This window comes from Carlito syrichta, unplaced genomic scaffold (genome assembly GCF_000164805.1).
Source record: "Carlito syrichta isolate Samal-C Ts95f unplaced genomic scaffold, Tarsius_syrichta-2.0.1 Scaffold316271, whole genome shotgun sequence".
Classification (NCBI taxonomy): domain Eukaryota; kingdom Metazoa; phylum Chordata; class Mammalia; order Primates; family Tarsiidae; genus Carlito; species Carlito syrichta.
In genome coordinates this window covers 44,419-60,317 of record NW_007260367.1, presented here as the reverse complement: position 1 = coordinate 60,317, position 15,899 = coordinate 44,419, and the positions used below count along the sequence as shown (strand labels likewise).

Here is a 15,899-nt window from a genome sequence, read left to right as displayed (position 1 = left end):
GAAACCTTCAAAACAACAACAACAAAAAAATCACCTTCAAAGAAGCAACAATAAAACTGTCTGCTGACTTCTCGGAAAAGATGCAAGTCCAGGGACAATAGAATAACACCTTGTATGTACAGAAAGCAAATAACTGGTAAGCTAAAATTCCATTTCATGAAAAATGTCTTTCACAGTTAAAGGCAACATAAAGATATTTTCAGGCAGACAAAAACAGAGAAATCATTGTCAACATAACTCTACTAAAATTAATACTAAAGGGAAGCTGGGCACGGTAGCTCGTGCCTGTAATCCCAGCTACTCGGTGCTGGGGTGGGAAGATCACCTGAGCCCAGGAGTTTGAGTCTAGCCTGGGTAACATACTGAGACGTCATCTCTAAAAAAAGAAAATAAGAATTTAAAAAATAATAATAAATTTCTTTTTTCCTTTTGATTCTTGCTTTTATTTTTTATTTTATTTTAAAGATGTGGGAACAATTCAGGATTAGGTATACAAGTGGTCATCATACAGGTAAAGTTTGGGCCTCCCTTTGGTTCCCACTTCGCCTGGTTTGAGATCAGGTATCACTTATTGATGTTGTGTGCCCCCTGAAAGGGATTCTTTTAGGATAAAAAAAAATCCCAGGCAGAAGCATGGACATGTAAGAAAGACTGAAAAGCAACTGAAAGGGTAAAGATGCAGGTAATTCTCAAGGACTCTTGGCCATATAAAATGCTATATAAACAATGACTTGTGGTATTTAAACTAGATACAGAATTGTTTTGTTTTTGAAATGATAACACAAAAAGTAGAAGGTCTGTTAAGGAAGATAAAATGTTCTAAGATTCTTGCATGTGTCTGGAAAGTGATAAAATTCTAATTTATATTAGGATTAAGTAAGTCTAGAATTTATAATATACTCTCTAATGTAATCACTAAACAAAGGTAAAAGAATGTATAGCTCAGGGGTGTCCAACCTTTTGGCTTCCCTGGGTCACATAGAGTAAAGAGGAATTGTCTTGTACCACACATAAATTATATCATATAGTCAGTGTATATACATAATAAGAATTTTTTTAAAAACATTTTTATTATAAAATTTAGAAAAATGAGAACAATATAAAACTAGTGGGAAATCTGACCTTGTTTTTATAAAACTAATCTATCAATGTATGGTTCAATGGAGGTAATCACAATTCTGAGTGAGTTCTCAAGGTGCTTGTCAGAAATATTTATTCAAATGTTGCTGTTCATGTGCTTCATAATTGAAAATAGTGGCTTGCAAATGTATGTACTGCCAAAAAGCAATGTCATGAATAAGTAGTGATTGTGAATTTCAAAAATAGAATTACGCATGGGGTCACGAAGAAAATATATGCTAAAAAACACATGATGTTAAAAGCTTTTGAGGCTGCATCACCAGCTGTCCTGGGTCACATGTGGCCCAGGTTGGACTCTCCTGGTCCATAGCTAATAAAGCTTATAGAAGAGAAAACATGATGTAAAAATGCTTGAGTAAGCCGGGTTCGGTGGCTCAGCCTGTAATCCCGTGACTTTGGGATGCCTAAGTGAGTGGATTGCCTGAGCCCGTGGGTTCGAGATCCACCTGGGCAGCGAGACCTCATCTCTACAATAAATCAAAAAATCAGCCGGGCGTGGTAGCACATGCCTGTAATTCCGGCTACTTGGAAGACTGAGGCTGAAGGATCGCTGGAGCCCAGCAGTCGAGGCTGCGGTGGCCGGGAGCGGCCACTGCACTCCAGTCTGGGCAACAGAGTGAGACTCCAGCTCAAAAAAAAAAAAAAAAAAATGCTGGAGTAATACAAAAGAATGCAATAAAAGGGGAATACAGAACAAGTGGGACAAACAGTAAAACAGTAGGTTTAAGTACAAACATAGCAATAATTACTTTGTATCAGTACTAATAGTAAGCACTTAGTACTAATACTATCCAGTAAGCACCTAGTACTAATATTACCTACTAAGGACCTAGTACTCATATCACCACAGATCTTAAGAGACATTAAATGATAGTAAGATAATATTGCAAAAGCAACTTTATGTCAAAGAATTTAAAATTATAGATGAAATAGACAAATTCCTAAAAAAAAAAAAAAAAAGGCCTCTGAGTGTAAATAAACTACTTCAATTAAAAAATATTGTCAGGCACTTTAAATAAAACAAAACCCCAGTATATACTGCTTAAAAGAAACACATCTTAAATATAAGAATACAGAAAGATTGAAAGAAAGGGTTGAATAAAGATACTAAGGCAAATACTAATCAAAAGAAAGTTGGCATAGTTATACTACTATCAACAGACTAGACTTTGAGGCAAGAAGTATTATTAGAGATTTTTAAAAGACCATTTAAAAAAAAAATAAAAGGTTAAATACCAGGAACATAGAACATTTCCAGAGTTGTATGCAGGCAATAGAAAATGAAATGGATATAAGATGAGAAATTTTAAAAATCAGCCAGGCACGGTGGCTCAAGCCTGTAATCCCAGCACTTTGGGAGGTCAAGGTGGGGGTACTGCCTGAGCCCATAGGTTCAAGAACAGCCTGGGCAACTTGGCAAGACTTCATCTCTACAATAAATCGAAAAATTAGCTGGGCGTGATAGTGCACACCTGTAGTTCCGGCTACTTGGAAGTCTGAGGCAGAAGGATCACCTAAGCCCAGTGGGTCGACGGCAGAGTGACCATGATGTGCCGTTGCACTCCAGTCTGGGTGACGGAGTGAGACTCCAACTCAAAAAAAATCTTCAATTATAGTAGGAGGTGTTAACAGACCTCTCTTAGTAACTGATTGGACAAACAGGAAAAACAGATAAGAAAGAATATGAAGATTTGAATAATATAATTGTTAAAATTGTTCTTACTGACATATAAAGCACTACAACCAACTATAGAATATACATTTTTTATAAGTGTATAAAGAACATTTTCCAAAAACTCATTTGGGGGAGTCATAAAACAAGCTACAACACATTTCAAATGATTGAAATAATAATAAGTATGCTTTCTGACCACAAAACAGTAACAAATTATGTTTCCTTATGTTATAAATAAATGCAAGATTAGAAGACCCAAAATGTTTGAAAGTTAAGCGATCCACTCTTACATAAAACCTTTGATCAAAAGGGAAAAAAAAAACCACAATGAAAATTATAAACAATTTTTTTTTTTTTTGAGTTGGAGTCTCACTCTGTCACCCAGACTGGAGTGCAGTGGCCACTCCCAGCCACCACAGCCTCGACCTGCTGGGGCCCGCAATCCTTCCGCCTCAGCCTTCCGGGTAGCTGTAATTACAGACGCGCTACTATGCCTGGCTAATTTTTTGATTTTATTGTAGAGATGAGGTATCGCCTACCCAGGCGGGTCTCGAACCTGCGGGCTCAGGCAATCCACTCACCTCAGCCTCCCAAAGGCGCGGGATTACAGGCTGAGCCACCGAGCCTGGCTACCACAGATCTTAAGAGACATTAAATTATAGTAAGATGATGTTGCAAAAGCAACTTTATGTCAATGAATTGACAATTTTAGATGAAATAGACACATTCCTGAAAAAAATTAAAGCCTCTGAAATTTACACAGGAGGACATAGGAAATTAAACCCTTATCTATTACTAAAATTGGATCTGTAATTTAAAACCCTCCTTAGAGGAAGATTCAAGAAGACTGACTAGGGTATCTGGCACTCACCTCCTTCAAAAGAAAGTGAGTAGATAATCACATATCAGATAGAGTATCTAAGAGATAACACTGGGGAATTCAGCAAGGAGTGACAGAGAACATCTGAAGCACATTAGGAGAGGAAAATGGAGTAGCTGGCCTGCCTGGGTTTAGCTCAGACCTGGGAGACACTCTCCGGTATAAAGAAATGGTAAGCAAGAGTTCCCCAGCAGTCCATATTCCCACCACAAATTCCTACAGTTCTAGCCAAGGGAGAAACTCACAACCCTGTAGGCAACTGCCTGGAGTCCATAAGATGGCATTGTTCCAGAGAGGGAGTTCACACTGGGTTCTACACACCACCTGAGACCCAAGTAGTTGCATCATGGCACCATTTTGAAAGCCCAGCCACCACCATCCTGCATTGGGCCCAATAACCCCTGCATCTCCACATCCCTGGAGCCTCGCTGACATCCTCTGATGTCCAACCAGATGGCTGCAGTATCATGATGCTGGCTGGACCTAATGGTGTGTCTGGGTCACCAGCACTTTAGCTTACACAGGGTCCTACACCCCAGGAAATGGGTGGTACAACATACTGAAGAGGCTGTCTATGCGACACAGGGAGCCAAAGCATGCACTCTCCAGAGCCTGAAAGTGACCTGCCTGGGGTTTATGCCACTGATAGCAATCCCACTACACCAGCAACAGAGCCACCATGTACCTGTATGTACCTTCAAAGGGTCTGGAGACTGACAAGTCTGAGTGCCAACCTGGTGCCTGAGGACAGGTCCAACCAGCCTGCTGCCATGACCCAAGTGCACCATCCTGAGACCTGAGGATTGACTCACTCTACCTGTTTTTACTAGCACTTGTACATGCCTTCCAGGGGCCTGAGGATGGGCACACCCACCCTGTCAGCACCTGTACATATCCCCTGTGGGGTTAGGGATCAACCAGCCATAGCCTGTACCTGCATGTGCCATTAAAGGGCCTGAGAGAAGTTCTACCCTGTCTAGCTCTGCCCCTGCCCAGACTGCCAGCACCCATGCACATCGTCTGGGGGCTTAGGGATCAATCTACCCTGTCTCCCACCACTGACACCTACACATACCTTCTGGGGACCTGAGGACAGGTTCGCCCAGCCTGCCACCCTCACCTCTACTGGCACTTGCTTTCAAGCACTACCTTGAGGCCTGGGAACTTGCCTCCCCAGATCACTGCCACCATGGCTAATGTCTGCATGTGCCACCTGGGAGCCTGAGTGTTGGTCTGCTCCTCCTATCGCCCATTTACAATGCCATGTACACTGCCCAGGAGCCCAATGGCTCACTTTCTAGCCTAGCCCACTTCTGCCACTGCCAGCACTTAAGGAAGCCTCCTGGAGGCCCATGGATTGATCCACTTAGACCCAGGGCTCATATATGCCACCTGGAGGCCCAAGAACCAGCATACCAAACCTGCCACCACAACCACTGGTACCACAAGACTAGACCACCTGGTATCCCCAGGAAAGACATCCCCAGGAAAGCCTCACAACAGCCTCCATGAACAACCACAGCCTAAGTCACTGAGGAACTCACAGACACCACTGAAGATGATTACATCTGAAGACATCATATGCAGACCATATTACCGTGTGTACCCAGAATTAAAGCCAAAGTGCTCTACCCAATTAACACTAAAGACATATCCATAGGAAAAAGCATTTCTCTGCATAAGCCAATCCAAACACTTGGAAGAATCAACTGTTATACCAGATATGCAGATATCAATGTAAGGAGATAAAAAAAATATGAAAAAGCAAGGAAGCACGACATATTCAAAGGAGCACAGTAATTCTCCAGCAACAGATTCTAATTAAAAAGAAATCTATGAAATCCATGGGGAAAAAATTCAAAATAATGATTTTAAAGAAGCTCAGGGAGATAAAAGATAACACAGAAAAACAATATAAAGAAATCAGAAAAATAATTCATGATCTGAATGAGAAATTCAACAAAGAAATAGATATTATAAAAAGAACCAAATAGAAATTCTGTAACTGAAGAATGTAATGAATGAAACAAAAAATAAAATCAACAGCTTCAACAATAGACTAGATCAAGACAAAGAAAATATTTATAAACTTTAAGACAGATCTTTTGAAATAACCTCGTTTGGCAATAATAATAATAATAATGAAAAATAAAAAGAAAAGACAGAATAAAAATAATAAAGAAAGCCTACATGACATATGGGACACTATAAAGCAACCAAATATTCAAACTTTGGGTGTTCCAGAAGAAGAAAACATGGGCAAAGACTTAGCAAAATTTTATTTGAAAACTTTCCTAAGTTGTAAAAGAAATAAAGACATCCAGAACAGAAAGCTCAAAAATCTCCAAATAAAGTAAACCCAAAAGATCTTTTCCAAGACATATTATAGTCAAAAGTCAAACACAAATAATTCTAAAACCAGCAAGAGAAAAATATCAAATTCTATAATGAAATCCCTATTAGGCCATCATTTTCCAGCAGAAACCATATAGGCCAGAAGAAAATGGGATAATATATTCAAAGTGCTGACAGAAAAGAAAAAGAAAAAGCTGGCTGAGAAGACTATACCCAACTAAACTACCATTAAAAAATGAAGGAGAATTAAAGTCTCTCCTAGCAAAGTAACCTGAGAAAATTCACCACCACTAGACTGGCCCAACGAAAATGTTTAAGGGAGTCCTACAGCTGGAAGTGAAAGGACATAATCTATCATCATCACAATGCACTAAAGTATAAGGCTTACTAGTAGAGGAGACAAAAAATGAGAAAGAGAAAGTCAAATGTTACCATTATAGCAATCTACCAAAATACAGTGATAAGCAATAAGAGAAAGGGACAAAAGATACAAAACAATCATAAAACAATGAACAAAACGACACTTGTCAATAACCTTGTATGTAAATGGATTAATATTCCCACTTAAAAGATACTGACTGGCTGAATGGATACAAAAACATGATCCAATTATAAGTTGTCTACAAGAAGCTCACTTTACCTGTAAAGATACATGCAAACTGAGAGGATAAGAAAAGATATCCTAATCCTAGCTGGGCTCCGTGGCTCAGCCTGTAATCCCGTGTCTTTGGGAGGCTGAGGTGAGTGGATTGCCTAAGCCCGTGGGTTCGAGACCTGCCTGAGCAACTTGGCGAGACCTCAGCTCTACAATAAATCAAAAATTAGCCAGGCGCGGTAGCGTGTGCTTGTAGTTCCAGCTACTTGGAAGGCTGAGGCGGAAGGCTCACCGGAGCCCAGCAGGTCGAGGCTGCGGTGGCCAGGAGCAGCCACTGCACTCCAGTCTGGGAACCGCTATACTTCTATATACATATATGTATGTCAGATAAAACAGACTTCAAGTCAAAAATTGTAAAAAGAGACAATGAAGGTCATTATATAATGATAAAGGGATCAATTCATCAAGATCATATAATACAGCTGGGCTCAGTGGCTCAGCCTGTAATCCTGTGCCTTTGGGAAGCTGAGGTGAGTCGACTGCCTGAGCCCGCGGGTTAGAGACCCACCTGGGCAACTTGGTGAGACCTCATCTCTACAATAAATCAAAAAAATTAGCCGGACGTGGTAGCGTACACCTGTAGTTCCAGCTACTTGGAAGGCTGAGGTGGAAGGATTGCCAGAGCCCAGCAGGTCGAGGCTGTGGTGGCCAGGAGCGGCCACTGCACTCTAGTCTGGGTGACTGAGTGAGATTCCAACTCAAAAAAAAAAAAAAGATCATATAACACTTCTAAATATACATGTACCTAACGAGGGAGCACCTACATATATAATACAAATAGTGTTAGCTCTAAAGGGAGAGATAGAGTCCAATACAAGAATGGGTGGGGAACATCAACACCCACTCTCAGCACTGGACATCTAGACAGAAAAATAAGAAAGAAATATTAGATTTAAATTGCATTTTAGACCAAATGAACCTAAGAGACATTTATAGAACATTTTATCCAAAAACTGAAGAAAACACATTCTTCACATCAGCACATGCAACATTCTACAGGATAGATCAATATGTTAGGCCACAAAACAAAACTCAACAAATTTAAAATAAATGAAATCATATCAAATATATTCTCAGACCACAATAAAATTAGAAATCAATAACAAGAGGAATTTTTGAAAACTACACACATATGAAAATTAAACAACATCCTCCCAAATAACTACTGGGTCAATGAAGAAATTTAAAAGGAAATTAAAAAATTATCTTTAAGAAAATGAAAATGGAAACATCCAAACCTATGGAATACAGCAAAATCAGTGCTAAGAGTAAAGTGTAGAGTAATAAACATCTACATTAAAAAGTAGAAAGACGCCTTTGGGAGGCTGAGTTGAGTGGACTGCCTGAGCCCGCGGGTTCGAGACCCGCCTGGGCAGCGATACCTCATCTCTACAATAATAATAAAAAAAAAATCAGCCGGGCATGGTAGCGCATGCCTGTAATTCCGGTTACTCGGAAGGCTGAGGCGGAAGGATCACCGGAGCCCAGCAGGCGAGCCTGCAGTGGCTGGGAGCGACCACTGCACTCCAGTCTGGGTGACAGAGTGAGACTCCAACTCAAAAAAATTAAAAAAAAATTAAAAAAATTAAAAAAATAAAAAAATAAAAAGTAAAGATTCAAATAAAGATTCTTACAATACACCTCAAGGAACTAAAAAATTTGTAAAAACTAAAATCAATAGAATAAAAGAACTAATAAAGATCAGAGCAGAACTAAATGGAATAGAGACTAAAAGAACAATATTAAGAATCAATGAAATGAAAAATTGCTGTTTGAAAAGATAAACAAAATCAATAAACCACTACTAGCAAGACTAACCAAAAAAAAAGACAGAAAACCTAAATAAGTAAAATCAGAAATAGAAAAAAAAGATGTCACAATGGATACCACAGAAATACAAAGGCTCATCAGAGTCTATCATGGACAAATTAAAAAGCTTAGAGGAAACTGATACATTCCTAGACATATATAACTTACTAAGATTGAACCAGGAAGATATAGAAAATCTGAACAGACTAATAATGAGTAATGAGATTGAATCAGTAATAAAAGTTTTTAATAAAGAAAAGCCCACACCTGGATGACTTTACTGCCACATTCTATCAAGCTCACAAAGAACTAACGCCAATTCTTCTCAAACTACTCCAAAAAATTAAAAAGGAGGGAATTCTTCCTAACTCATTCTATGAGACCATCACTACTCTGATACCAAAATCAGACAAAGACATAACAAAAAAGAAAACTACAGGCCAATATCCCTGATGAACATAGATGGAAAAAATCCTTAACAAAACACTAGCAAACAGAATCCAATGACACATCAAAAAGTTAATACATCACGATCAAGTTGGATTTATTCCAGGGATGCACGGATGATTTAACACATGCAAATCAATAGACATGATGCATCATATCAACAGAATGAAGGGTAAAAACCATATGATCATCTCAACACATGCAGAAAAGCATTTGATAAAATTCAACATCTTTTGTAATAAAAACTTTAAAAATTAGGCAAAGAAGGAACATACCCCAACACAATAAAGTCCATCAATGACAAGTCCACAGCTTTCCTCTAAGAACTGGAACGAGACAAGAATGCCCATTTTCCCCACTCCTATTCATCATAGTACCAGAAGTTCTGGCCAGAACAATCAGGCCAGAAAAAGAAATAAAGGGCATCCAAATTGGAAAAAAGAAAGTCAAAATGTCTCTCTTTGCAGATGACATGAAATTAAATACAGAAAACTCTAAAACTCCACCAAAACACTCTTAGAATACACAAATTCAGTAAAGTTGCAGGATACAAAAATCAACATAAAAATCAGTAGCATTTCCATACACCAATAACAAACTAGCTGAAAAAGAAATCAAGAAAGCAATCCAATTTATAATAGCTACAGAAAAAAATACCTTGGAACAAATTTAATTAAGGAGGTAAAAGACCTCTAAAAGTAAAACTACAAAACACCGATGAAGGAAATTGAAGAGAACACCCAAAAAATGGAAAAGCATCTCATGCTCATGGATTGGAAGAATTAATATTGTTAAAATTACCATACTACCCAAAGCAATCTACAGAGTCAATGCAATACTTATCAGAATACCAATGACATTTTTCACAGAAATGGAAAAACAATCCTAAAAAATTCATATGGAACCACAAGATATTCCAAATAGTTAAAGCAATCCTGGACAAAAAGAACAAAGCTGGAGACATCACACTATCTGACTTCAAAGTATATATTCAACAAAGGTGCCAATAACATACATTGGGGGAGAGGGCACCTTCTTCAATAAACGATGCTGGGAAAACTGGGTATCTATTTGAAGAAGAATGAAAATAGATCCCTCTCTCTCACCATATACAAAAATTCACCCAAAATGGACTAAAGACTCAAACATAAGACCCTCCAAAACTATAAAATTACTAGAAGAAATGCTTCAGGACATTGACATAGGCAAAGATTTTATGGCTAAGACCCCAAAAGTGCAGGCAACAAAAACAAGAATAGACCAGTGAAACTACATTAAACTAAAAAGCTTCTGCATGGCAAAGGAAACAATTAACAGAGTGAAGAGACAACCTACAGAATGGGAGAAAACATCTGCAAACCATACATCCAAGAAGGGACTAATATACAGAATATACAAGGAACTCCAACAGTTCAACAGCAAATAATAATCCTATCAAAAAGTAGGAAGAAGGGCAACCCCTCGGGTCCCCTCCCGCTGTGGGAGCTTTTCTGTCTTCTCAATAAATCCTGCTTTCTCAAAAAAAAGAAAAAAAGAAAAAAAAAAGTGGGAAGGGGGTCTGAATAGACATTTCTCAAAAGAAGACATATACATGGCCAACAGGTACATGAAAATTTTTCAATGTCACAAATCATCAGGGAAATGCAAATCAAAGCCACAATGCGATTTCATCTCACTTGAGTTAGATTAACTATTATCAAAAAGACAAAAAATGACAAATGCAAGTAAGGAGGTGAAGAAAGGGGAACTCTTATACACTGTTGTTGGGAATGTAAATTAGCACAGCTGTTATGGTAAACAGAATGGAGGTTTCTCAGAAAACTAAAAGTAGAGCTACCATATGATTCAGCAATCTCACTATTGGGTATATATTCCCCAAAAAAGGAAATCAGTACATCAAAGGAATTCCTGCAACCCCATGTTTATTGCAGCACTATTCACCAATAATAAACTAGCTGAAAAAGAAATCAAGACATGGAATAATACTAAGTGTTTATCAATAGATGAATGGATCAAGATAATGTGGTATATATACACAATGGAGTATTGTTCAGCCATAAAAGAATAAAATCCTGTCAGCTGCATGCAGCAACATGGATGGAAATGGAGGCCATTATGTTAAGTGAATTAATCCAGGCACTGAAATATAAATATCCCATGTTCTTATCCCATAAAAGCTAATCCCATGTTTTAGCTCATATGTGGGAGCTAAAATATTGATTGAGGCAGAGAGTAGAATGATGGTTACCAGAGGCTGGGAAGAAGGGGGGGTTATGAAGAGAGGTTGGTTAATGGGTCCAAACCACACAGTTAGATAAGAGGAATAAGTTCTAGTGTTCAATAGCACAGTTAGGGTGACTATAGTTAATAGCAATATATCATATATTCTAGCTAGAATAGATTTGAAATGTTCACAACACAAAGAAATGATCAGTGTTCAAGGTGATGGAAATCCTAAATGCCCTGCTTTGATCACTTCACATTCCACATTGTATGCATGTATTAAAATGTCACAAAATATATTCTTCCCTCAAAGAAAGCTCCAGGCCCTCATGGTTTCACCAGTCTCCTAACACCTGAAGATACTGTTTCAGATACTAGAAAAAGAGGAAACACTTCCCAGTTCATTTTATGAGGCCAGCATAACACTGATTCCTAAATCACCTAGAGAGATTTTGTCCTGGGGCTCCACATGTAATATAAAAATGTGATCAGAGATTTGCCAGAGATTATGTTGAACCTTCCTTGTAATTTACAAACCTTGCAATTTGTTAAACTCCCCTGCATTCCAAAATAGGCTGTAATTCTCTTATTAATAATTTACTTCTTTGGGCTGAGTATTGTCTTTGTAATTAATTGTCCCCTTATCTCTTGAACAATTCCTCTACTTGTCTGGCTGTACATTAAGTCTTATGATGTATTTGAATATGAACTTAGACCACTCTTCTCTGAGGAAAGTAGAGTCATGGAAGATGTGTATTGGCTGTTGGATGATGTTGCTTAAGGCCAGCCATGGTTTTTTGGTATTCAGGCTTTATTTTCAATCCCACAACCTCACCTCCACAAGCTGCATGCCCCACGAGCGTTTTCATACCTGATAGAAGTCACCCACTTGCCGTACATAACCAGCCACTTCATTATCAGATTCAAAGATCTTCCAAACTTTTTTTTCCGCCTTCCTGTATTCTTGGGACCCCTTCCAGTTCATGGCCATCAAGGAGCGCTCAGTCAGGGAAGCTGCCACAATGATGTCCAGTTGGCCATTGTAGATAAGAACCTGAAATTAAGTCAAGTCATCAGCAAATGCAGGGTTCAGAAGGTGAGGCTAGTGAATCTATCTGGGCACAAACAGTGAGCTTGCAAGAGAGAGAAGGAAACATGAGCTTCTCTGATAGGGTGCTCAGAGAAGCCAGCTCAGTGGATCAGAGAGGTCACTTTCTTCCAGTTAGCCAAACAAACCAGCAATATGAAATAAATTCAAGCCTTGTTTTCACCATTGTGTTCTTCAAAGATTAAAGGCCTCTCTTGGTTGCAAAAACATTTGTGCTGTATGACTTAGTGATATGTACAAGGGGAAAACCCCACCCAAAAAACAGAATTATCTTTTGGAGGACTGGCCCCTTGTAGTACACTCAGAATTTGTTCCTACGGGTCAATAGTCAACCAAAGTTTTTATCTGGAAGTTTTGAGAATCAGGTTGTGTCACAATTTTATTCTTTTATGGCTGAATAGTACTCCATTGCATCACAATTCACGGGAGGAAACATCCTGAGTTGTGGCAAACAGTTTCTTTTATTATGACACCGCACCTGCCTACATCGCACTGCATGTCCAGCAGTTTTTGACCGAAAACAGCATGACCTCCGTGCCCCATCCTCCCTTTTCACCTGATCTCACCCCAAGCAACTTTTTGTTTGTTTGCCGGATGAAAAAAGTCCTCAAAAGGAAACGTTTTGCCAGCCAAAGAGGTGAAACAAAAGCAGAAGCACTAAAAGGCATAAAAACCGACAAGTTCAAAAACTGTTTTGAGCAGTGGCAAAAGTGTATCGATAGGTGTATTTGCATCCAACAGAGTACTTTGAAGGTGACTAAAGTTTAAACATGGGATATTGTAAAGTCATTAAAAAAGTTTCACTGAACCATGAATGGGAAATGCTTATCACATAATGTTAAGTATGAAAGCTGAAAGTTAAATATAAGGTATATCACAATTCTGACTGTATAAAACAAGGCACACACATTCACATAAATGAAATTAAAAGTTTTTAAAAAATTAATACAGTTGATCAATCTAGAAGGTGGAAATCAGTGATTTCCTCCTTTGTTTTCTATTCTTATGTTATTTCTATGCAACCTACACAGTATTAATTATCACTAAGTATTGCCACTCTGCTTCCAACAAAGAGGTTTGCCTCCACTCCATGTTACCTTTGATCTATTTGGAGGCTCTGATTTGGCCCAAGTGGAGACCTTTGGGTGAGTCCTCAAATTGGATATAAAATGTTTCATCGCATATGTTTCCATCTCTGCCTTCATGGTGTAGGCTTCTTAAAAGGCTTAAACATAATTTAAAAGCCCAGGACTTTTACACACTCCAAATCCTCAAGCAGCAGTGGGACAGGATTCAGACCAAGATGAAAGAACCCCGGGCCCCCACTGCAGAAACACGGGGCCTTTTATGTTTCTCAGTCACCGTCACCACCCCCACTCTCCTAACAGAAACCCAAAGGAAAAAATTCTGATAGATTTAAAGCCTCTTTAAAAAACCCAACCGAACTACAGCAATAAAATATTTGCATTGTTTATACAGAGAAATTACCTCAAAGACCTTCAGTACTTATGGTCTATGCAAAATCTCCTGCAGTTCTGTTGGCCAATAGTATGGAAACAATTATATATGATCGGTACCAGCAAAGAAGGCTTAAATACCCCACCACTCCAGGGAACCCTGCTTATGACTGATTAACAGAGATCATCATGTATAAAGCAATTCCACTTCCAGAATTCAGTAAAAAGAAGCTGATTAATCAACGAATATGAGGACATCTATTTCTTTTTCTTCTCCATGGTCACCACATGTATTTTCGCCCGTTAAGTGTCCCTCTCAGCTAACTTTACTGACTGTTAACACTATATTTTGAAATCAATGTGAATTTTTTTCATCCTTACGGGACAACAGCAAAATCCATAGGTTACAGCAAAAAACAGGTTTATGCATACAGCATGACAGTCAATGTTTGTTGGACTGAATTGAAGTGAGACTCTCTCTCAGCTATTTTCCTGGTTATTATTCAAGACATCATAAACAAGAGCACCAACTCTCTGGACATCAAGGCAGTGAAGATGTGAACTTCATCATCTTTCACATGTGATGTGCAGGAGGCCTACTTTTGGGGGCAAATGGAAATCTTTCCTTTGCAATGCAAGGAAAACATTTTGAACTTCTAAAGGACACATGAGTCAAATGCAAGAAAAAAGAAACCAGATGAATGATTAAGCGAAGTCGTTTCAGAGCTGGCATTTAAGGTGACCAGCTTTAAATATAAGAATTCTAAAACTTTTATCTTGTCTAAATGTCACATTTACTCTCATCAACCACTACAGGAATACCTCATTTGGATGCCACTAGGCTGGATGAATGGGTGAGATATCTCAGGATCCAGTGGCAGGACATGAGAAACAAGTGGGCATGGCATAGGGTGGACCTGAAGCCAAGGGCACATGTTGGCTACACACATACTGATCGTCAGAGCAGCTCCAGGGCAGGACCTTAGTCTCTACAGGTTGGCTAATCACAACCAAATGTATGACACTCACCCCACTTCTTCCCCGGGAGGGTGACTAACTGGTCTGGTTTGCCCTGACCTGAGGTGCTGCCATGCTAAAATTTGGACAGTCTGGCGCACATCTACCCCTTAGGTTTGCCAGTATTTTGAGCAATAAGGTCTAAAGACAGAGGGGAGGAAACAGAGATGAATGAAGCTTTTAGCTATACTTCCCTTGTCAATAGTGATTCAAACAAAACAAGAAGCAAGAAAAGAGATGGCTGAGTTGGTTTCCAACAATGCACTGGGCAGTTCCCTAAACACTACTTCCTCACTTTCCTTTCTGGTCAGCTGTGAGGCCTCAGTTAAGGAGCAAAGGTATTCCTTTTAGAGACTTGCATTTTACTCCTTAGAGGGCTGGCTGGTTAGCTCATTGAAATTGATGGTCATGCAAGGACATGGAAAAATGCTTCTCTTAGGAAAAAAAGATCAGTGAAAAACTGTGACTCCACTGATTGTACTCTATAATGACCATATTTTTAAAACATGCTTCAAACTTGGGGAAAGAATACATCAAAATACTAGCAGTGAACGTAGCTGAGGCATGAATGATTGTTTTAGTTTGACTTTTTCCTAGTTTTTTGATAAATGTGGTCAGAACGCTTTTACAATGAAAACAATAAGAAAATGAACAATAACAGTTGGACACCTCAATGTGGCAAAAGAAGGACCTTTTGGTGGAATAATTTGTGACAATTCAAATGCTACCAGCTCTCAATTTTTCATAACAACTAAGTAAAAAACTTAACTTTGGTTCAATAGACAATCTTTAAAAACTCGTTTTAGAATTCACGCATTTACAAGAGGTGGCATTAGATAATCTGGATTACAAGTATCTTTTTTTTTCTTTGTTTAAAGGCAGTGTTGAGAAAGGCATTTTTATTATGTGTTTGGTTTTTTTTTAACTTTTAAATGCTTTCATGTGCATATGGCTTTAGACTTGTGCTGCTTCACAAGGTCAGGAAGAGAAGCATTTACATTGCCCGCCTCCATTTCACTGCTATGGAAACTGCCATACAGTGAGGCGCCAGGATGAGTCCTTGGTCCTGGGCTTCTAAACTTCTACCCAAAACTTTTCCTTAAGAAAGGTGCCAGGTTGGGCATAGTGGCTCA

At 38.8% G+C, this 15,899-nt stretch overlaps 1 protein-coding gene across 1 annotated transcript in view; it reads right to left on the bottom strand.

The window, feature by feature from the left end:
• CPVL (carboxypeptidase, vitellogenic like) overlaps positions 1 to 15,899 on the bottom strand; it is a gene marked incomplete at its 5' end in the record, with an annotated part of 77,522 nt that overhangs the window by 25,209 nt on the left and 36,414 nt on the right. Inside the window, one exon of the mRNA XM_008074013.1 lies at positions 12,056 to 12,238. Coding sequence (XP_008072204.1) covers positions 12,056 to 12,238 — 183 coding nt within the window. The remainder of the gene's footprint in view (positions 1 to 12,055; positions 12,239 to 15,899) is intronic.